This window comes from Erigeron canadensis, chromosome 8 (assembly GCF_010389155.1).
Source record: "Erigeron canadensis isolate Cc75 chromosome 8, C_canadensis_v1, whole genome shotgun sequence".
Lineage (NCBI taxonomy): Eukaryota > Viridiplantae > Streptophyta > Magnoliopsida > Asterales > Asteraceae > Erigeron > Erigeron canadensis.
In genome coordinates, this window is record NC_057768.1 from 48256765 (window position 1) to 48279320 (window position 22556).

At 32.7% G+C, this 22556-nt stretch overlaps 3 protein-coding genes across 7 annotated transcripts; all 3 read right to left on the bottom strand.

The window, feature by feature from the left end:
• Window positions 1–725: 725 nt before the first annotated feature.
• Window positions 726–5017, bottom strand: LOC122580210 (origin of replication complex subunit 4). Its single transcript, XM_043752488.1, has 16 exons — window positions 4874–5017; window positions 4644–4734; window positions 4499–4555; window positions 4356–4403; window positions 3481–3531; window positions 3357–3400; window positions 2939–3002; window positions 2713–2799; window positions 2505–2596; window positions 2334–2415; window positions 2145–2230; window positions 1953–2062; window positions 1450–1542; window positions 1308–1372; window positions 1079–1219; window positions 726–919 (listed from the first exon to the last, which is right to left on the bottom strand). The coding sequence occupies exons 1-16, from the start codon at window positions 4978–4980 to the stop codon at window positions 890–892; spliced, it is 1248 nt and encodes a 415-aa protein (XP_043608423.1). The 5' UTR covers window positions 4981–5017; the 3' UTR covers window positions 726–889.
• Window positions 5018–7419: 2402 nt separating this feature from the next.
• LOC122579335 (dynamin-related protein 5A-like) lies at window positions 7420–12235 on the bottom strand. Of its 5 annotated transcripts, none has more exons than XM_043751491.1 (16): window positions 12107–12235; window positions 11726–11789; window positions 11531–11635; window positions 11335–11436; window positions 11193–11243; window positions 11044–11105; window positions 10878–10968; window positions 10723–10787; window positions 10186–10380; window positions 9968–10087; window positions 9660–9730; window positions 9029–9254; window positions 8901–8933; window positions 8359–8587; window positions 8115–8258; window positions 7420–7608 (listed from the first exon to the last, which is right to left on the bottom strand). In XM_043751491.1, exons 1-16 carry the CDS (start codon window positions 12233–12235, stop codon window positions 7487–7489), a joined length of 1809 nt encoding a protein of 602 aa, XP_043607426.1. In that variant the 3' UTR covers window positions 7420–7486. The 5 variants fall into 5 exon arrangements, with proteins under 5 accessions (XP_043607426.1, XP_043607425.1, XP_043607424.1 ...); XM_043751490.1 differs by having other exon boundaries at window positions 7420–7612; window positions 8119–8258; window positions 8901–8951; XM_043751489.1 differs by having other exon boundaries at window positions 8901–8951.
• Window positions 12236–13286: 1051 nt separating this feature from the next.
• Window positions 13287–16886, bottom strand: LOC122578087 (UDP-glucose 4-epimerase GEPI48-like). The gene is made up of 9 exons (XM_043749963.1): window positions 16469–16886; window positions 15875–15924; window positions 15662–15797; window positions 15467–15568; window positions 15163–15390; window positions 14633–14711; window positions 14441–14523; window positions 14183–14274; window positions 13287–13721 (listed from the first exon to the last, which is right to left on the bottom strand). The coding sequence occupies exons 1-9, from the start codon at window positions 16658–16660 to the stop codon at window positions 13622–13624; spliced, it is 1062 nt and encodes a 353-aa protein (XP_043605898.1). The 5' UTR covers window positions 16661–16886; the 3' UTR covers window positions 13287–13621.
• Between the last annotated feature and the right edge of the window lie 5670 nt (window positions 16887–22556).

A 22556-nucleotide genomic window follows, 5' to 3' on the forward strand; every position in this document is an offset into this window, starting at 1 on the left:
GATGGAAACATATTGTAGCAGGTTGCTTACATTGCATAACCCAAAAATCAAAGTTGGTTACACTGAATAGCAAATCGAGTAGTAGGGTACATTACATATCATTTTTGCCATAGTTGGGTAGATTCTCATGCCTTTATCCCTTTTCTAAAATATCCCCACTATTCTCTTTATATAAATTACATTTATATCAACGTACATCACTTAACCCGCCATCGCCACCAATCGTTGCCGCCATCATTACCCGTTGCCACCGCCACTAGACCGTCATATGCATTATACATGACCAAGATATATTCGCTCGATATTTTAGCTATTGTGCATAAGCTACTTGGAGAACATAATGTATCGAACTCGATTATTTTGCTTTGGTTGTATACATACATCTTATATGCCTAATTTGGTTTCAAGCTTGACAGCTTATATAATTATCGCATAACGGATGAATAACCAAATATACACAACAGTTGATATTTGAAAGTTAGTACATACGATCATATATACTAAATAGATACACTCGTTAATATAGGTTTATAAACTGAATACGGAGTACATTTTAGTAAAACTGAACCTTTTTTTAACTATTTTTTGCATACTACCATTTTATTCCGTTAGAAATAAGAGGAAAAAAGAAAAGAATCTACACCAAGTAATTGATATGTAGATGTGCTGATATAGTGATATCTTCTTCTTTAATACATTCTAACCATTCACTTTTCTCCGTGAAGCAACTCAGATATATATAGATAATAAAGGGAAAAGTACAAGTCATACAGATCTGTTAAAAAAAGTTGAGATGCTGTCTCATCATATCAAAATCTCATACAAATATAATTTATAATGGTGTACACACATTGCTTCTACTACTAATCTCTTGCAGCAATTAAGCTTTTCATGATTCCATTAGTTTCAGAAGAATGGCCTGCATGCGTCATATTAGCAGAGCCTTTAGTCGATAACTTATGCAATTCTATTCTCGTTCACATCAATTAAGCTAAATGAACCCACAAGTACGTCATGTACCAGGAACCATAAATGAAATCATCAAGTGACCCACACACATAAAAGCAAAGTAACTTACTGGACATGAGCGATTGGATTTCAACCCTTGATGTAACTCAGATGGTGAAATTAGCAGCTTAACTGAACGAAACTCAATAGACTGATTGTGTCCTCTATCTGCATACTCAATTAACTGACGTTCAAGAAGGTGCTGAAAGGCCTGCACGTTATAAAGTTGGCAACACGACTTATTAATGATACTATCAGAATACAATAATCAATAAAATATACAGGAAAAATATATATACCCGTAAGCATACACTACGTGAATAGTTATCAGATGTCTGGAACGAATCATGTACGGTTTTGTACTCTGCATGGAGGACTCGCTAATAAGATATCATTCAACCACTGTTAGAAGAGACCATAATAGGCTGCATCTATACTGACCTTTCATTACAGAGTTAAAATTATACGACTCCTGTTCTTTGACTTCTAGCCTCTTCATGCAAACCATGATATAGAGTTCCAGAATTGAGCAATCTGCAACAAATAAAAAAAATTCATGCGAAGATCTTGTTTATCTCTCTGAAAGATATAGATGGAAATGGTGATGAAACAGATATTTTTAAAAAACCAAAGCATCAACAGTTCAAGTCCCACAAAGTCAGGTGCACCATGATTAATGAATCATTCTCTTTTCATTCCATGATAACTTGCATAGTTTAAAGAATAGGTTTTATTATCAACAAAATGAACAAACTCTGAATAATGATGAAAAAAATCTGATGGGCCCAAATCAGTCATAAATTCTTGATAACAATGGCAACATAATGCAACTTTATTTTGAACTTCCCAACATAGATTAAACATAGCATTATAGCAATTTAATGACACACACAAACGGGAACTATATAATTTTCATGGAATGACAATTATGACATAGCTCATACCTTTTAGGCAATCCAACTTAGGCTGGCGTTGGATGGTTGAGAGTGCAGATTTGAAGTTCTCGAGCGTGATAAAACCAGACTTTAAATCAATGAAACTTACAGCAGAAAACCTAACATGACTGACAAGTAAGTCTGGCGAAAAAGTTGCAGCAAATAGGCAATAAAAGAAAGCTTACAAGAAGAGGAGCTTACAGAAATCTCAAAAAATTACTAAAGGTGGAGTCACAATCTGATAATTTATCGATGACTTCAATGAATCTTTTATCTGCTAATATGTTCTACAGCATGTCAAGGAATGTCATAAACTTGTGAAAAAGCCTCTTAGCTATATAGACTTCAGAACTGTCAGAGAACAATGAGATTACAGAAGGAAAAGGATACTGAAATTCTTGCATTAAAATCTGTTACATAGTCAAAAGGAAGACTTGAATCTGTTGGTAACAGCAAAATGTATTTCAACAGTCTGCATGATGAATACACCAGTGTCAAAGCAGCGATTTTATAATAATATCAAACTTCAACCAAACAAAAGTGATATCACGCAACAATCACCTCTGTATATCATCCTTTTGGGGAGGAAGGAACAATAACTTCCGATGTGAGAACCGAGATCTTACTCTTTTTTCCAACAGCTGATCAGCATCCTGCATGGTACACAACTTAGATTCTTGTAATCATTTACAAACTGCAAACCATTTAGTTTAAACTATTCTAGAGTATGAATAAAACTAATGAAGTAATATTACTATGATGAACATACCAAACGACAACTGACACCAATTACAACAGCCTGTGATGATACAGATTGCATTGCATCCAACAAGCTGTAGAGTAATCTCTGCTTACCCTGCAACAACACTTTTGTCTTAGAAACATCAACTTAAACAAGACCAATAAGAAACAGAAGGTAAAAACAGCACCAAAGAGTCCATACATTGAGGATGAAAGAAAACAACTAAAGAATTCAATCAGTATGCTGACATCACCTGAGCAAAAAGGTCAAATTCATCCAACACAAAAATCACTGTCTTGTGTGCTAATCCACATTCACTGGATTGGAGATCATAATTAAGTAGAGAAAACTTGGCCATCAACTAAAAGTTTGAAGTAAAAAGAAACTACTCCCTCTATCCCATGAAAACTGCAATGCTTGCACATAGTTCAATTGACTCGTTTGACTTTAAATCAAACGTCTTAATTGCCTTTCAACGATACCATAGAGGAATCTTGCAGATCCAAGACAGAACTTTGTAATTATGACAATTAGGTAACCATTTTAAACTAAAAAGGTATATAAAAATATTTGCAGTTTTCATGGGACACCTCGAAGAGAAAACGTCTATAAAGAAGAGTATATTACAGAAAGTACACACATGTAGAAAGTTAAAACAAATAGACACTGACCGTAACATGGCTATCATGAACTGAGAATTATCATCAAATGATGCCTGTAATACATTCACAAGATGATCAGCTCAAGGTAGCATGACTCATATAGTATTTAGTGATAGATGAATCGAGATAATACCATTTTAGAAAACATCAGCTCATGCTCAATACATAGTTGTCTAGCGATTTCCTGAAAGGAAATGAAACAGATTCAACAAAGGTTGATACAAAAAATCAAGGGATTAGTTTCCTGGACTGTAAGAAACTTTGAACGAATGTCTATGGTAGGAAATAACTAAAGTTGTGTGTATTGTATGTAAACAACTCAAAATAATGTTTATTGTATGTAAGAATTTCGTTTCAACCAATCAAAATCTGACAAGTGGCACCTGTATATGGTTGCCACGTATGTTTTCTTACATACAATAAACATTTTTTCGAGTTGCTTACATACAATTCACACAACTATAGTTTTTTCCTACTATAGACATTCGGTCAAAGATAGTTACATTTCAGAAAACTAATCCCAAAAATCAAAGATGCCATCACTCTAAATGGGTTTGGTTATAAAGTTATAACTTCACATACGTGAGCCGACTAACATTCATAAAACCCAACTTGACAAAGATTGCCACCCAAAATGTTATCATTTGTACAAGATCATCATCGACTGATACTTGCATTTTTGTTACATAATAATTAATACTTCCGAGTTCCGAGTAAAACCTATATATTACTTTTTCTTACACATTGTATACTAAAATATGTCAACAATAAAAAAGACATCTGCTGCAAAACACCTAAGGGTATTGGCTTATCGTGTCCTATAATTTATCCAAAAAGCTTATCTGAAAAAAGGGGGTGGTTGATAAGCTCTTTTTTATAGAGCTATCGCCAAGGAGCTTTTCAAAATGGCAAATAAACATAAATTATAACAACATAACCATTGGAAGAATTATTGAAAAACATTAGCAACTTAACCATATGACAAAAGAGATAAACTCAAAATCTTACCTTTACAGCACAATTATCATCACAATGTAAAAGCCCATTCAGTTTGATCTAAAACATTGACAAAGCAATAGCTAATTAAACATACATTTAGACCAAAAGTATGAATACAATATCATGAAAAAAAAAATTATAAATATAAATACCACTGAGATCATTTCAGGAAATTCTTTAAGCAAATCTTCTAGAACAAGATCCAAAACCTAAATTCCAACAACTTAATTAATAAAAAAAATCACATTACAAAACCCTGACTATAATTAAACTAAGAAAATAATCTTGAAATCATACCGCGATTTTACCGCAACCACGAGGCCCCAAAAGAAGTAATGAATTGTTACATGCCTCAGTTATCGAACTTGATACTATAAACTTCAGCTTGCTAAAATTAAATCAAAAATTAAACTAATTTACTTCAAAATTTTGAATCTAATTATTCTTTAGAAATTAATTATCAGATAATATAGCTGGTTAGGTAAATAAAAAATAATAATAAAACAAAACAAAAAGGGGAAATGAACCTGTAGTTGCTATCGGGAGAATCGGAAAAAAGGGAGAAAATGAAATTAGGGTTAGAGATTCTTTTGCGAAGGAGTATCAGGGCTTCTTCTACTGACTTTTTATCCATCCGTACCGATCGGATGCTACTATTTCCGATGAACCGTTTACAGATAGGGCGGTGAAAGAGGAAAATGGCGGGAACATATTATATAAGGCCGTAAGGGCTACGGTGGGCCTGGGCGAATGATAATTGAAGGCCCATTGTTAAATGTTTGAAATTTTTAGAGTCTAAGTTATGAACGTTCTTGTAACAATTAACGAAGAAAAGATTCTAACCCTTATTACATCATTAAAAAAATGTTATTATATAATATTTACTAGCTAATCAACCCGCATATTATGCGGGCATTTGAATAGAATTTGATTTTATAATAATATACCACAACGAACGTGTTTAACTTTTTATTACGTTGAACATTATTGTATTGTATATTTTGAGTAAGTTGATATTATAATAATTTTTTGCCTACTTTTAACTATTATTGGATGATGTCATAAAAAATCAAGATTATATATTAAGAAGTCTTCTTTAATATAAAATGACATCATCACAATCTTGTTATATTAATATAAGAGATTTTACATTAGGCTTGATAGTTTTAAAAACATTTAAATGAAGAGACTAAAAATTAAAACTCAAATATGATGTCATAAATTAGTTAAATAAAAAATAAATAATTAATAAAAAAAAAGTCTAGTAATGCCAAATAAGATTTTCTTAAAAAGTATTGATGTGATCACAATTTTGATTTATTTATATAAAAGATAATATTTAAATTCAAAAAAAATTCTTTAATTTTGATTTTTTCTTATGGATCAATTCTAAGCTACTTAATAAGTATTTAAATTTATTTAATTCCAAAAGGGAGAAAAAAAACTTAGTTTTTATCCTTAGTTTAGGATCAATTCAAGTTAAGTAATATAATTCATTTAACATTTCCATAAGCCCATCACACATTATAATCTACATTAACACAATATATACATTAAAAAATATATGAGCAAGGTATATCTGTTATCTGTTTGATAAGCCTCTACCAAAAAACTCATTAAAAAATCATGAAAACAAAATCTTATTTCTTATTTCCAGGATTGCGATCATCTACACAAACACAAAAAGATAATCTTCTCAATATGTTAATCGTTCTTATTATTACTAATTGTAATTGAATTAGGTTTATATCCCCTTTTAATTGTAATCCAATTAGATTTTTATCCCGTTTTTGTGAATTTTACTTTATATTAATAGTTGGATTTAAGAAGACCTAATTGTAATCAAACTATATGAAACTCATTATATAAACCGTAACATACAGAGCTTCGATCATAGCTCACATAATTATTCAAACCAACATAGCAACTATGGCTGACAAAAACTCAACTACGTTACATCAATGACAATTCTGAAAATTGCACAATCAAGGTTCAAATTTTGCTTCTCTGGAAGACATTCTACCAAAAACCCACTCTAAACCAAGCAGTCTCGATATGCTCTTGGTAGACGAACAGGTAAATATCTTTTATACTCAGCTTTTTAATATCTTGTATACATATATATTAAATCGTTAAATATGCTTATTAATAGGGCACTAAGATATATTGTTCAATCCATTCCAACTTGATTTCCAAATTTGAAAACATGCTTGAAGAAGGAGGGTTCCAAGTTATTTCGAACTTTGAAGTTAAATCCACTAAGTCGATGTTTCTACTAGCAAATCATCCACATAGGCTTTGTTTTTTGGATGACACCGTTGTTTCTGACACTCCTGCCTTTGAAATTCCTAGCGACAAGTTTGAGTTTTGTTTGTTTGAACGAATCAACAACTAATAAGACTGCAAGTTTTGGTAATTCTTCCTTTTTATCATTAAATTTTTACGTTGTTTACCACTAATTGATAATGTCATAAACCCGTGTCAAGTATTGGATACAGGTCTAAAATCTAGTACTCGTATAAAACCAGAAGATATCTTTCATACTGTAAACTGTAATGGCATCCAATTTTGGATATTGACAACTGTTGCGATATCAAACCTTGAGTACTGTCCCTCTCACACATTGAAAATTCCGGTATGTATACTTAATAAACTTTATGGGACAAAATGTAAAGTTTTTTATTAACAAATTTCCTCATAAAACTAAAGTAGTAAAGTTGAATACACTGTCTAAATTAGATACTTTTGAACTGCAAGTTTAGAATAAAAGAAATATATGTGTTTTAAGTTAAATACATTGTCAATTCGTTATCATCTTTAACGGTCACTTCTCAAAACAAAAATTTAACATTTGTCTTGCATTATCACAATTGTGGCATTGCTTTGTTACTCGTGTTGAATACAAATTCCAAAAGCTCAAAGTGTAAATCAATAGTAATAGGAATTGTTGATATAAGTATTCTTTTTCCCCATAAATACTACTGCTACTTACTAAGATTTATTGGAAAGCCATATTGCTTAACACTTCGCGCCTCGCAATTGGTTAAATCCGATACTTAAACCATTAACATACTAATTGACACTATAAATCTGAAGAGCTTAATGAACAAAAATGACAAGTTTTTCATGGCCTTTTCATTTCAACGCCATGAAACTCCACTAATCTCCATTTGTGCACTCTTGTACAGTTCTAGTCTCTTTGCCAAAGATGAACGCCTCTCCATCATCGCAGGATCTTCATCCAACAGCTTTGATAATTGACCTGGCTGCATACAAATCATTACGATAAATTGATGTATGTAAGACCTCAAGGAAACAGACTGATAACCCAAAAATTACAAATAACGGTCAGGTAAAGGGTTAATTCACCTCATGTTTAATCTCTAACGGATCAAAATTGTATACTTAAAAGAAAACTAGATTGAAAGAAATGGGCCAGAAGTCTCCAAAAGTGAATTATAATTGTATGTCACATCCCAGATCATTTTATTAAAATAGAAAAGATTATTATTGAACTAATACTTACTTTTTTATAATTAAACTTGCCACATTAGTTATCAAAAAGATTTCAGTAAATTTGCACTTCAGGTCAACCCAACCTATGCCTAAATGTTAAATGTTCTGACCCAAACTATATTTACCCGTTATCAAACCCCAGTGACCGGTCCACGTTGCCACCTAAAATAGTTATGATGGCTGGGCTACTTCTACAATTTAATGGGTCAACATGTGAAACTCTTACCAACTAAACCATAGATGATCAGTAACTTACTGTTTTTTGACCCAACTCAGCAAAGAAACAGTCAAGTAAACTGCGTTTGGCTTCACGCACTTGACAGTGAACCACAGATTTTGGAACCGAGTTCACCAGGCCTGAAAGAACCATATTCACGTACTGCAAAACGGTTGTTCCTGTTTTCAGTTCAGGCTAAGTTAGCGACCATTTTCCTTTTTCAAATATGTTACATGTTAGGAAAAATATGATAACGATTTAAGGAATCCAGTAGCTCACCAATTCTTCTAAGATATATTTCATTATATCTATCAAAAATGGATTGTGTTGGGTTCCCGCCTTTCTCCATGTCTTGAGGAAGTTTGCGAAAGAAGTCAACCGTCAAGTAGCAACATTCCATATCAACTAGCATAAGTGTCGCCTTTTTACTTTCAGCTTTCATTCTTTCAAGAGACTCATTTGCAGCCCGTTCCACTTCTTTTCTCAAACTTGGGTACTGCTTCAGCTCCTGATCAAGTAATCTTTGTTATAGATAGAAAAAAGAAGGGGCTATCTTGACCTATTTAATTATCTATGACTCGATCCATCTGAATTTCTGTTTTTCTTTCAAATCATTACTATTAATCAAAATATTTTGTTATTTATCAAATAATTGAGCAAGGTAAAAAAGAAAATGTTAGCCCGTCAATCTAACCCAGCATTGCCCATATTAATACGAAGTCCTTTTGACCCGTTACCCAAACCATCCAACCCTCCTATCTTGCCACATCTATTATAAGTATAACATTTTGGAATACAAGAGTGCACTTCAAGAAACACACCATGGTCTCGCTGATTGCTTTTCGAACCAGCTCCTTTAATATCACATCAACCTAATATTAAAATCATGTTAGTTTAGGTTCAAAACTAGTAATTGAAAAACTTAAAAAGCTTTTGTATTTTGAGTTACCGCATTCACTGAGGCTTCGGCAGGCCCTTTGATGGTAACCAACGAGGACTCAATAATGTGACGATATCCTTGTTCAGGAGCAATTAGATGTGGTTGATACCCATCAGCTTCTGTGATCAACTTCTTGATATTCTCTGGTGATAGCTGTTTATCAAACTGCAACTTCTTAAGGGCAGAAGGAAGCTGGCTTTCAAAAACATGGTAAATTTTATTTCCTCCTGATCGCCTACACAACATGAAACCCAAAACTTCTGTTCATAAAAGCACAGGGGTCAGTTTTAACCCATATACATACATACGGGTTAATTTTCAGCTTTTGTACTATCTGTAACGGGTCAAACGGGTAGGAATAATGTAGAATATAGGAAAGATTAAACGAAAAGGGAACGGGCCAAATAAGTGAAAGTCGTCTATAGAGCATGTTTACTACATAAAACCTCTTAAACACATTACTATAAAATATTATTTTGAATTCATATTTGCCACACTGATTTCAGAACCAGTTTCGATTGGTACGATAATAACCCCTTTTGACCCGTTACCTGACCCATCCAACCAGCCCGGTTTTGCCAACAGCCACGGCATTATTCATGATGTATATAAAGCCAGTTATTAAGGATCGTATACTTACATCCCATCTAGATGTTCTTTGTATATCTGATCAAACGCCCGGCATATATCCATTATCACAAGCAATTTTCCCTGCATTGTTTTAGCCATAACAATTAATTCCATGTAACATCGAGTGGCCACCAGACACTAGTAGGAGATCCAGGATTTCCGACCAAGGTATACACTACCTTAATAGCTTTTTAAAGGAGATGCATTGCAAAATCTTTGTTTTTAGGTATTTTTCATTTATATATTATTATTATTTTTTTTGACATAAACTGGACTTTCATGGTTAGACCATAGCAGGCACAGAGATTAAAGACTTACTCCTGCATCAACAGAAATAGGCTTTCCAAGATGGCTAAGTTCAGCTTCAAGATCAGCTACGGTTTTGCTGATTAATGACTGTATGCCTGGGATTCGTGATTTAATCACACCTTCTAAATGCTGAAAGTAAACCAAGTCATCCGTCAAGACTCATTACATAACACAAAATAACAACAAGATTATTTTTATTTCAAGAACATTTATATATTTTTTGATACCTTTGATAGCATCTTCGCTAGATATTCAGAACCCATTCTTGAAGCCATGTGCTTGTACTCTCGGCTGTTGGAGAAGTATTCCCTTTCCTTGCCTCTAGCAGAAGTCATATCAACCCGCTTGTTGATGTCTTGTTGTGAACGATTAACAACCCCAACCCATGGAAATTTTAGCCGATAGGATTTACCTTCTAGGATCTAAGAAAGCAACAAGGCATGAATAAGATCAACCTCATTGGGTAAAAGTTATGAAATGGGTAGGTCAGATGTGTAGACCCGCCAACCTTTTATAGTTTATGCAAGTCTATTTTTTCAAACTTTTAAATAGTCTCTGTGATGAGGATAATTACAAAAACTATAGTAGTACATTGATATGAAAAATTGTTTAGAGTGAAATGATTTAGGAGTTTTGTACAAGTTAACTACACTTTGGGACGTTTTGTATAAGTAAACAATACTTATACTTGTTTCTACTTGTATCCAAGTAAACTTGGGAGGCTTTGTATAATCCTTTGATATCAGTTGTGCAGGTTAACTTACATCAACTGCATCGGTACCCTTGTCCATCAAATCGATTTTGGTCAAGACTCCAAAAGTTCTTTCTCCTACATACGATATTCAATTGAAGCCCATAACTTAGCATTTTAGTATATCACAAGTTTGAGAATCTACAAATAAAACAAAGTCATATTTACCTGTGGGGTCCACTTCACGTGAGATTCTAATTGCATCTGACGTAGCCAAATCTTGATTAGCAGGTGAAATTGCCAAAATAATGCAATTTGGCTGTCTCAAGAAAATCCCATTAATAGAAAGAATGATGATAAAATGGTCACTTTAGCAACTGAAATTAGAAGCTACCTTTTGAATGTAGGCACGGACCATATTCTCAATGTCTTGTACAATACTTTCAGATTGGCCATCTACATTATTGAAGATTTTAAATTAGTATCTTGTTCTGTTTGAACTTGATTTTCATTACAAAGCAACAATTTATCTGCTTCACTTACCAACTGCAACTTTTGTAAGGCCAGGAAGATCAACCAAAGTCAAGTTGACCACTGTCATGATCAAAGATTATTTAGTCAATCGTTTCCAAATTTGCTGATAAAAGATGAATGACAATGGTGCCAAAGGGTGTTGTAACATTACCATTTGGGGAATAGATACTTAGATGAATGGGGACACTTGAAATCTGTTTGGTTTGCCCCGTCTCACGATCAGTCTCATCTGAAATCTCTTTTCTCACAGCAACTACACAGTAAAATATCATCACATGTCACTGATTAACTATCGCAGCCACAATATGCACTTACATACACCAGTTATTTATAAGGTAATATTATACCAAAATCATAGAACTTCTTTGATGGAAGATGAAGGAATTCCGCATATTCTTTGCCTTGGTCTATCTTATGAAGTTGCAAAACCAGTGGACGCCGAGTAACAATTCCTGCATATAGCAAGTTTCAAAAGGAAATGTTCATCTAAAATTCAAACTTCTAACAAAGAGAATACTATGATAATTGACATAATCATGAACCTGATCCTCTTGGCAAGAAGTCTTTACCAACAACACTTTCCAAAACTGACGATTTGCCTGAACTCTGTCAGAATTATGCAACAAAAAAGTTTATATAATACAAATGTATGAATAACTTACAAGCAAGAGCCTACGGTGTATCCAAAGCCTTTCCAAAATCAAATACACATTGCGGTTCAAAACATTAATCATAAGCTGTTCAAAACATGTTCCCTTCTATTTGCCAACCGAAAAGAAACTGACTCTATTGATATACATGCATACATGTATCTAAGTTAGAAGCTAGAATCTTTACTGTACTTTTATGAAATTACGAGCAAAATATAAGAGGGATATTAACTAAACTCAACAACATAAAGAAATATAGAAGTAGAAGATAACCTGGCCACCAACTACAGCAATGGAAGGCAAAGAATCCCAAAGAGTAGGCAATGAAGTTGCTTCTCCGTGATCACCCAATGCCGTGCATGCTCTTTGCAACTTGTTCACTAAACTTATCAAATTCTCCATTGTAATAAAAGAAAGATAGATTGCAGGCCTTTCTTTAATTCAGTTAGAGAAGGGTTGTGCTTATATATATTTATTTATATAGACTTACAAGAAGACTCAGTGGTGATTTTATTATTGAAAATTAAACATAACAAGTACTCTACAAATGGACCCCATATTGCATTGTTTTCATAACTATAAATTAATTTTCAAAACCACACTTGCTTCTTCCTAAAACCTGGTCTTCAGGTCAAATTTAGATCTTAAATCAGCTTTAATGTTTATGTATGTTTATTAAGCTTTTAATACAACTTGCTTAGCACATATACACAAGTAAACGTTGAAGATATCATAAAATGAACTAAAATCTGGCAATAACATCTATTCGAAAATTACAATAAAGACAAGAGTATATTCTATATAGTTTTTGAAGTTAAAGTCGTGATTGAGTTGATTTATTGTCCTGTTTGTTGTTTTATACATATGTATTTGCATCAAAAGCGCGTATTCAGATTCTTTATGCTTCTTAAATTCGAATGCATTTGTATTTTTCTGGGCGTAACTTTTAATTTGGTTTGATATTTGACGTTTTGAGAGTCAGCGGGCTTATGGCACTTTGGAAGTATCAGTGATTGACCATATATTTCTTAGATTAGATTAATGTGAAACCATAGCATAAAACAAATGAATTCGGCTTAACCTACGTTTCCACACATCACACTCGTGGTTTCTATGGTACATTCCAACAGATTCTACATTGATAACATAAACCATGGAAGTCACTATAACAACTTAAATTGTGGAAGTAGCCTTAACACAGGGCCTAACTAAGTCATCGTTCATTCAAATCGAAGTTCAAACAAAGCTTTTGAAGCATTCATATCTTTGTTTTATTGCAGTCTAAATCACACTGCTTTGTTAAACACAGCTGATCTAGACCGGGCCTCACCGGCCTCTCTTATCCCCATTTTATTTTTGTCATCACCAAATTACTGGAAATCATAAAGCAACACACAATATAAAAGAACTAAAAAAAACTTCTTAAAAACAGCAGGTAAATAGATGCAGAGTATTTACTAAAATAATTTTAATTAATGAATAAAAGAAACTTTACCATCCCTATCCACTGCTACACAAGTACCATAGTTTCATATACAAGCAACCGATCTATTTGTACGATAAGAGACTAACTACAGTTCCAATTTAACCAGGCTATCTTACTTTCTATAAAGAAAAACCGGAAAAGGATAAAAAAAAGAAAAGAAAGAAATAGTAATTACAGAGCGTAAGAAACTAGGAAAACATCACTCGTAACACTAAATTTAATAATATTCATAAGCGTTCTCATGGTGCACGATTCATCAGCTTCCTACTTAAGACCAATATATAAGAATAAGCCGGCAAGTTTTACTTTTCTTTGGCTTCCTCTTTGGTTAAATAACCATAAGGGTTCTTGCTGGCCCAGTTCCACTGATCTCTACACATCTCCTCTATTCCATACTTTGCCCTGCAAATAATAGAGCACATATGCATAAGCATAATCTCAAAAGTGAAAAGTAATAATTCACCTGTTACAGGTTGGTAGGCTATAAAAAGATCTCCCTTTATTTAAAACTGGAAATTCAATGGGTGGATACGGATTATATTCAGCTTTAACGGGTAAACTAGGAAGTAGTAGATTAACCGGGTTGAAATTCGCCCAAAGTATATAGTTAATGCAAAAAACCTCCTAATCGTTATATTAATGTAATTATATCATCACTGAAACAATCTACTAATATAGCTCATGTAGTCACAGTTGACACACTTTATTTATTAAGAGAATAGTCTCTCAGGACAAAAAGTATTTCAGGTCTACCCAGCTCAACATGTACCAAAAAAGTGACCATTCTGACCCAAAGCTATTTTACCATAACCAATTTTCTATTTTGGCTAATCAGATATGCAAGATTACTGTTCATCACTTACTTCCAGTTTAGCTCGCGTTCTGCCTTCTCTGTTGATGCATATACCACCTCTGCATCACCGGGTCGACGGCCAGCCATTACAAGAGGGATTTCCTGGAAGAAGACAATCAAGGTGTAAACATAACCGAGAATTTATGTATATAAAAGAGACGCCCCGTGATTTGGATATCTTATCATATTACAACTATTGAAGTGCAAACTCTTCCCTATATGTATTCTTAGTGTAGAAACATCAAGGAATATGAGAATATCATCATACCTTTCCTGATGCCTTTTCAAATGCTGCTACCATCTCCAAAACAGACGTGCCTTTACCAGTTCCCAAGTTGTAGACTTCACAGCCTAAAATGAGATCACAGTTCAGTTAATAACTATTTCATATTTTTCTCTACACTATGCATTCAGTTAATACCATTCTATATGATTTATCACATTAGGAAAAAAGGCACACCTATTTTAGGGTCAGAAAGTTTTCTCAATGCAGCAGTGTGTCCATCCGCTAAATCTACAACATGGATGTAATCACGTACCTGAAATTAAAGATGGAAAAGGTTAGATCAAGATAAAGAACTCTATATAACATACGGAAATAAAACTTGGTAAAAACCTACAATGCCATATCAATTTTGTCTTTTAATTAAAATAGGTGGCTCACTACCAACATTCTCATGGTAAATTCAAATTTTAGACTTTTATTGACACTTAACTACAATATTTCCTAATCATTGCATACACAATCTTATAAGTTCTATCACTCTATCTTAACTTAAATACAAACAAGCACACACATATATATCATCTTTTGTGAAGTTAAATAGTCGCTCATTTGACATTTGGGAACCAAAACTGGGAAGAATAGTAGTAATAATTTCTGAAAATATTTATATGAACCAAAATGGGATAAAAATAAAAGCTAGACCCACACGAAGAGAAAATAATGATCGCCAATTCGAATAAGTAAAAACCTTGAAATAAACATACCCCTGTTCCATCTTTGGTTGAGTAGTCGGTCCCAAAAACTTTAAGCACAGGTAGCCTACCAACGGCTACTTGCTGGACAAAGGGCATGAGATTATTTGGAATCCCACGAGGATCCTCACCGATATCACCACTAGGGTGTGCACCAACAGGGTTGAAGTACCTCAACAAAATAATCTTCCATTTATTATCCGAAGCATAGAGATCCCGACATATTTCCTCAATCATCAGCTGCAGGGATACATTCTATTATTAGTCCACTACTTCAGTTTGACTTTGACCAGACATAAAAATGACCAATGTTTACCTTGGTTCGTCCATATGGGTTGGCTGCAGATAATGGGAACTCTTCGGTGCAGGGCACCTCCTTTGGCCAACCATAAACAGTAGCTGATGATGAAAACACAAGCTGAAATTTTGAAGAACAAAAAATCAATTAACAATTCTGGAGTCTGGTCATACAATGATTGAAATCTAGAAAGAACGAAGAATAAGTAATTACATTTTTGCATCCGTAGGCATTCATAACTTCCAACAGAGTTAAAGTACCGATGATATTGTTGTTGTAATACATCAAGGGCTTCTTGACACTTTCACCAACAGCTTTCAAACCCGAAAAATGAATCACAGCATCAAACCTGCATAACAGCCACCACGATAAGAAAAATGTGCATAACACAACGGTGTGTGTTTGAATTTTTGGAAAGAGTATTACTTGGTAGACGCAAAAAGCTCCTCTAACGCAGGCTTATCACGAATGTCCATCTGCATTCATTTTTGACAAGATTTTCAGAAACTATCGTTGGACTATACACTATATATTGTATGTATTTATACGCAGTAAAAGGATGCTGTAAAAGAAGCTAACGGAGAGCACGCCAAGCTTTTTGGGCAGTTATGCATCATTTTTCAATTGGTCGATGTGATTCACACCCGGCCAAAAAATGTGAGACATGTTGCGTTATCCTTCTTTTTTCAAAATTTTTTACCGTACAGTAAATTTTTTTTACCATAGAGTAAAAAGTAAAAACAACAATAAAGAAATCGTCATATGACTAATACAAAATCAAGAGTGACACATCATCCTCCTCTAAAACCACCACCAACCGACATAGCCAGCCGCGTGAATTTTCGGTTGAATCAAATATTCAAAATAGAAATACTAGGTAAAACTATCATCGATTTTCAGAATCTAATTCTTATTTTAAGAGGCATATATAAACATATAAACAAACACACCTGAAATTAAAAAAAGTTCAATTCCTGCAAAATTATCAAGATTAAAATTATATATAAATAAATAAATGACCTTGTGAAAAGAGAGATTGTGGGCATAATGACCGGCGAGGGTCTGAACACGATTAATAGCAACATGAGAAGAATTATCAAAATTGTCAACAACGACCGTCTTATAACCTTGTAACAACAGCTGCAGCACAGTATGACTCCCGATATAACCGGCACCGCCTGTCACCAACACGCACTGCATAGGCCCGCCCATCTTGATTCTTGTTCAATTTCGGAATTAAAAGAGGGGTTTTATGTATATATAGAGAGTGGGTTGTATTTATGTATGTAATGATGATCAATCTGTATGTGTTGAAGAAGAGTATATCTATATACGAAGAAGAGTATGTCTATATGTTGTTGTTGGGTTTTGACAGAGGAGAAAGATGAATTATATTGTGTGTGTTTTTTCTATAACAAACTACTGGATTGTAGGGGTGTGGGGGTTTTGACGTGATAAAAGAGTCCTATGGCATATTTATAGTGTGTTATGTCGTGGTATACTTTGATTGATTGCTTTGTGGGGCACGTTTTTGACAAGTAATTTTCTTTCCCTTACCCTTCTTTAATCAATTTATCTTATCAATATTATATCTATATCTATATCTACACTATATTATAAAACAAATTAGATTTTAAACCCGTATCTCACACTGGACAGGGTTTACGATATTATCAATATTAGATGTTCATACATTTAATTTATAAAAGTTTATAATTTTAAACGTATACAGTTCTAAGTATTATACTTTGCAAGTTGTAGTACAATAATCACATGTTCGTCACTGTCATTATTAACTGGGACATATTGATAGAATTGTTTGTCGTAGTCATTCCACAAGGTACATGTTATAATAATTTCTCTATTATAGAATTTTTGAAATCAGTTGTACTCATAATTTGATATTATTATTAAAGATAATTAAAAGTTAAAATATAAACATACTTGTAATCTTATACTTGATATTCAAGTATATGTATTTGATCATGATGCGAACTCATAACACGAATAGGTTTACTTTCAATCACATGTCTTATGATAATTAGATAACAATTAGGATTGTTTTCATACTCTTTGATAACAATTAGGATTCTTGATTTGAGTGACAGTTGAAACTTTAAAAAATTAAATATAAATACCTTATGTAACTTTTTTAAAAAATCTCCTCAAGTTGATGCTAAAAATAAATATAAATTAAGTATTGAAGGTTAAAAAGTGCAAATTATTGATGGAAAACAAAAATATGTAAATTAATGAGATTTTTTCTATAAATTAATATAAATACTAATATAATAATATATTTAGATAATGATTATTAGAGTTTTTAATTTATAGTTAATCTAAATGATGATATAAGCAAGAGTTAATTTGATGAAATTGAGCGATTTGATTGGTTAATAAGTCATTAATTCAACTGTCTTATAGTATATATTAAGATTCTCTCTGTCTAAATTTTAAGTTTCAATATTTACTTTCTCATAATATCCCCCTATCTATTATATATTTACTTAAAATAACTATAATCCTTTTTTCCTCTCCTTAAATCTCAACAAATCATTTTCTTTCTCTCTCCATCATAAATTATTTATTCCTCCAATTCATTCAAAATCTTTTATTTCAAAAATCGAACATCGATAAATTATAAAAATTATATGGGTGTTCTTAAAACTTCATGCTCTTTCATTAAAGATGTCATTCGATATACTTTCGATGAATTTTTAAATCTGGGGGCGCAACCCGTACGGTTAAGGCATTTAGCTATCACACTATATGACCTATCACCCCACTATCTCACCATCGCAACGCGCGGGTACTTAGTCTCGTTATCTTATAATATAATTATCACAGTCTTTCTCATAAAAGTGTTAGATGCAAAATTATCATTTTATCCTTAATAATTTAGTTTACATTATCAATCTATTGTCTTCTAAATTATCTCTAACTACCCATGTACATCAATTAATTGCACAGTTACACCCACCACCAACACCACCACAACGGGCGCCGTTACCCCCACCACTCGCCTTCACCACCAAACCGTCGCCGCATTGCGCGAATACAATGATAGTATTTCTTTATAATAATTATCTAACCCCCAATTTTTGGAAAATGTTAGAAATTTGTTACATGAAAAGGTACTAAATTACCCTTAATAAACACCCCCTATGAAAAGGGTTATTAGATATTACCAAGTTTGTCTTTAATGAATTAATTTACACGTTAAACTCTTATCTTGCTAATTTACACTCTAAATCTTTATTTTCTAAAATATTTCCACTATCACCATTACATTAACTTACACGGTTACACTACTCGACGCCAATTGTCGATGTCAGCACCACCCTTCACCGACACCACTAAACCATCGTCAACGTCACCGTTGCCGCATTGCGCTGATACCATTTTAGTTTATGATTATGAATTTATGATAATCCCAATTTGGAGGATAAAGGATATTTACCCAAGTAATTTAGAAAATAAAATAAAATCTAGAAGGGTCCATTAATGTAATGATACGTGATTGAAAGTTCAAACTATGATGAATTTGCTTATGATACATGTATCTTACTACTAACTATCATTGAAGAGATTACATGCATGTAATAAAGCATACTCAAATGTTATTTATTATAAAAAAAATCAAACAATATATTATCAATCTATATATTGTGCGGGTATTAAGATTAGTTATTAGTTATATAAATATATATAAATAGTGTGGGATTAATTTGCTTAATAAAACCATCATAATGAAATTAAGGTTCGAAGCAAAAACTACAGAAATAACGTGTTAAATTTACTTAACATGTATAAAAAGATTGTACATTTTCATACTAAAAGTTTACTCCTGAATTTTATGGTAAGTGTACAACTAATTAATGCACCTTAACGAAATCACTTAGACTTCGTGTAGCAAAACCCTATATAATTTTATGTGAATTTTTTATTTTTGTATTAATCATTTTTTAACTAATTGTTACATTTGTAGGATATATATACAAAGATTCAATATTATTAGTGTAGCTTACAACAAGGCTTTTTCTAGAAATCTCTATTGCCACGTCCTCAAATGCAACGTTATCCATTTATATGACATCATTTAACAAAAATATAAAATTTGGAACATATATATCAAAAATTCATGTCATTTTCAATGGAGATTTTTGGTCGGCACAAAAAGGAGTCATCTTTTATGAATTTTATAAGATGTGAGTCAACTATTTTATGCCACACTCAATACATCTAATCCATATTTAGTTTCGTAGTGGTTGAACAAAACTTCGAACATACTCGTACTTTATAGGATTTCAACTAGGTATTAAAGCCTTTGCTCTTTGGTTAACTTGAATTGGGAGTTTGATAAACATAATTTAAAAAATTATGGTTAAGCAAAAGATAAAATACTATACACAATGGTTGAAAATTGATATTATGTACAAGTAGTACAATATTGTAGTGTACCATTCAAAGCCTATAAGCTTAAAACTAGCACGTTACTCGCGCAATGTGGCGGTGGTTGTGGCGGCGACAATGTGGTTGTGAGGGCGACTGTTGATAATAGATGAGATGTCGAGTGGTGTAGATAATTGATGTAAAGTGTTAATGAGTATATTTTAAAAGATAAATGATTGATATTGTAATTTAATCATTAATGTTAAGAATATGCTAAGTAAAAATATTACATTTTTTTTAACACTTCAAAAAATAAAGCTATCTTTTTTATAATATAGTATAAAATATAGATAGCAAAATCCAATTCAAAAAGATACGATTACTATACATAGCTAATCTATATCTATACTATATTATAAAGCAAATAAGGTTTCAACTTTCAATTTCAACAATGTACACATGATAATACATAATGTACCATAAATCAACGCCTACAACTTTCTCCTTCCTTCATAAATCATTTTATTCTTCTAATTCTTTCAAAATATTTTATCTCAAAAATCGTACATCGATAAATTATAAAAATTATATGAGTGTTCTTAAAATTCCATGCTTTTTCATTAGAGATGTCATTCGATATACTTTTGACGAATTTTTAAATCCGAGGTCGGAGCCCGTACGGCTAAGACATTTGGCTATAACACTTTATGACATATCATCTGCTATGACCTATCATACTCTAGGACCTATCATACTCATTGTCTCACCGCCGCAACGCGCGGGTACTTGCTCTCGTAATTCCTTTAAGCATGATGTTTAAAATGGTTCAACGTTTAAAACACGAACCAATATCTAATGCGGATTAATGAATTGATTTCGGTTTTGATATTTGAATGATGATTATAGTTACCTTTCCCGGTTGTGATTGTGAATAATGTGATGGAGATTCACAAGAATCATATGAAAGGGAAAATAAATAAAAAGTAGTAAAATATAATAATGGGGAGGTTGGGTTTTACGTGACGGCTAACAATTGGGTGGCAAACGGCTAACAGTTGGGCGTCACTTAGTTTGTAACTTTACGGTGATGGTCACAATAATAATAGCCTAATAGGAATTGTTCAACCCAACTCATTTCGCTGATAAAGTAACACACCCCAACATGCCTCCCTCCCCCTCCTTCATATGCTTATATTCTTCCTACCTACCTTAATCATATTATTTTTTTCATCCATGAGAGTTTGTCTGGCAATTTTTTCTAATAAACTTGAAATAGAAGAAACAAATTATTTCGAATGTATGCTATAACCTTGGGTTTGGTTAGGTTGATCAAGCGACATTTTGTAATCAATCGACATTGTATAAATCTCAGTTCTACTGACTCATAATAACATCATGCAAATCTAAAAATAATGAAAGTTGTTTTCACTGTTGCATGAAAGTTGTTTTCACTGTTGCATTACACGGATACAATACTAGTTTTACTTACATGTGTAGTAGATTTACTCATTTACATCTTCTATAATCTAACAAGAAAGGGGAAAATTCAACCTAATCTAATCTATAAAAGTTGAAAGCAAAATTGTTTTATTTAGTTGATTCCTTTCAAATAACACCTGCATTATATTTACTAAATTAACTAATCATTCCTAGTGAGAGTACCATGTGGAAGTAGACATGTGGAAGTAGAGTAGGCTATATCTTCCTTTCTAGTTTATTGGGTTTTCGAATTGAATAACAATACAATTCTTGTATGATTTGTCTACTGGCTAGAATTATATTGAGTGTACCCTTCTTTTCTATTGAGCTTTTAAGTAAGGGATAATTATTATTATTACAGAGAGATAATCATTTGAAAGTAAATATCTACATAACTAAATAGAACGTCGCTTGGTTGGACCAAATTCTTCAAAAGTTAACCGAGGTCGATTCCACTTTAACGACCACACTTGAGCACGCGGAATATTGGCAAGGCATTGTTGGTCTGCTTAACGATGGTTGTCGGACTGAAGGTTATGTGACTGACCCGGGGGATGAATACGCAACAGAAGACTGTCTTCCAGAATCAAATGATTTATATGGCTATAAACACAGTGAATACTCGCGATGATAGTGACAGTGACATGTCTTCTACTGTTTCTCAATTTGGTTGGCGTTAAGTAATATTTTATATAAAATATGTAAAAGATTTCGGTCTTCAATGTTATGTTTTAATTTTAATGAAATGTTTTTTAGTTGGAGGAAGTAAAAGTAAAATTAGATAAAAATTAGTCTTTAGTATTGGATTAATTTTAATGAAATGTTTTTAGTTTGGAGGAAGTAAAAGTACAATTAGATAAAAATTAGTCTTTAGTATTGGATTAGTTTTTAGACAATGTTTTGCTGATAATGTTGATTAGGACTCCTGGGAATTGAGTTGCTACTAAGGTTGCGTTTGATTCACAGAATCTGATGGAATTTGATGGAATTGGAATTGAATTACATTCCTTAGTGCGTTTGGTTGCATAAAGAAGAGGGAATCTCATTCCATATGAATGTAAACATTCCATCATTTGATGGAATCTCCATTCCTTGGGGATGGAGGAAGGAATTTTATTCCTTACATCACTTGAATTTTCAAAAAATCAAAAACATTTCGTCAAATTCCATTCCATTCCTTCAAATTCCAATTCCTTTGAAAGATTTAAATCCTTCCCAAAACATTCTGTGAACCAAA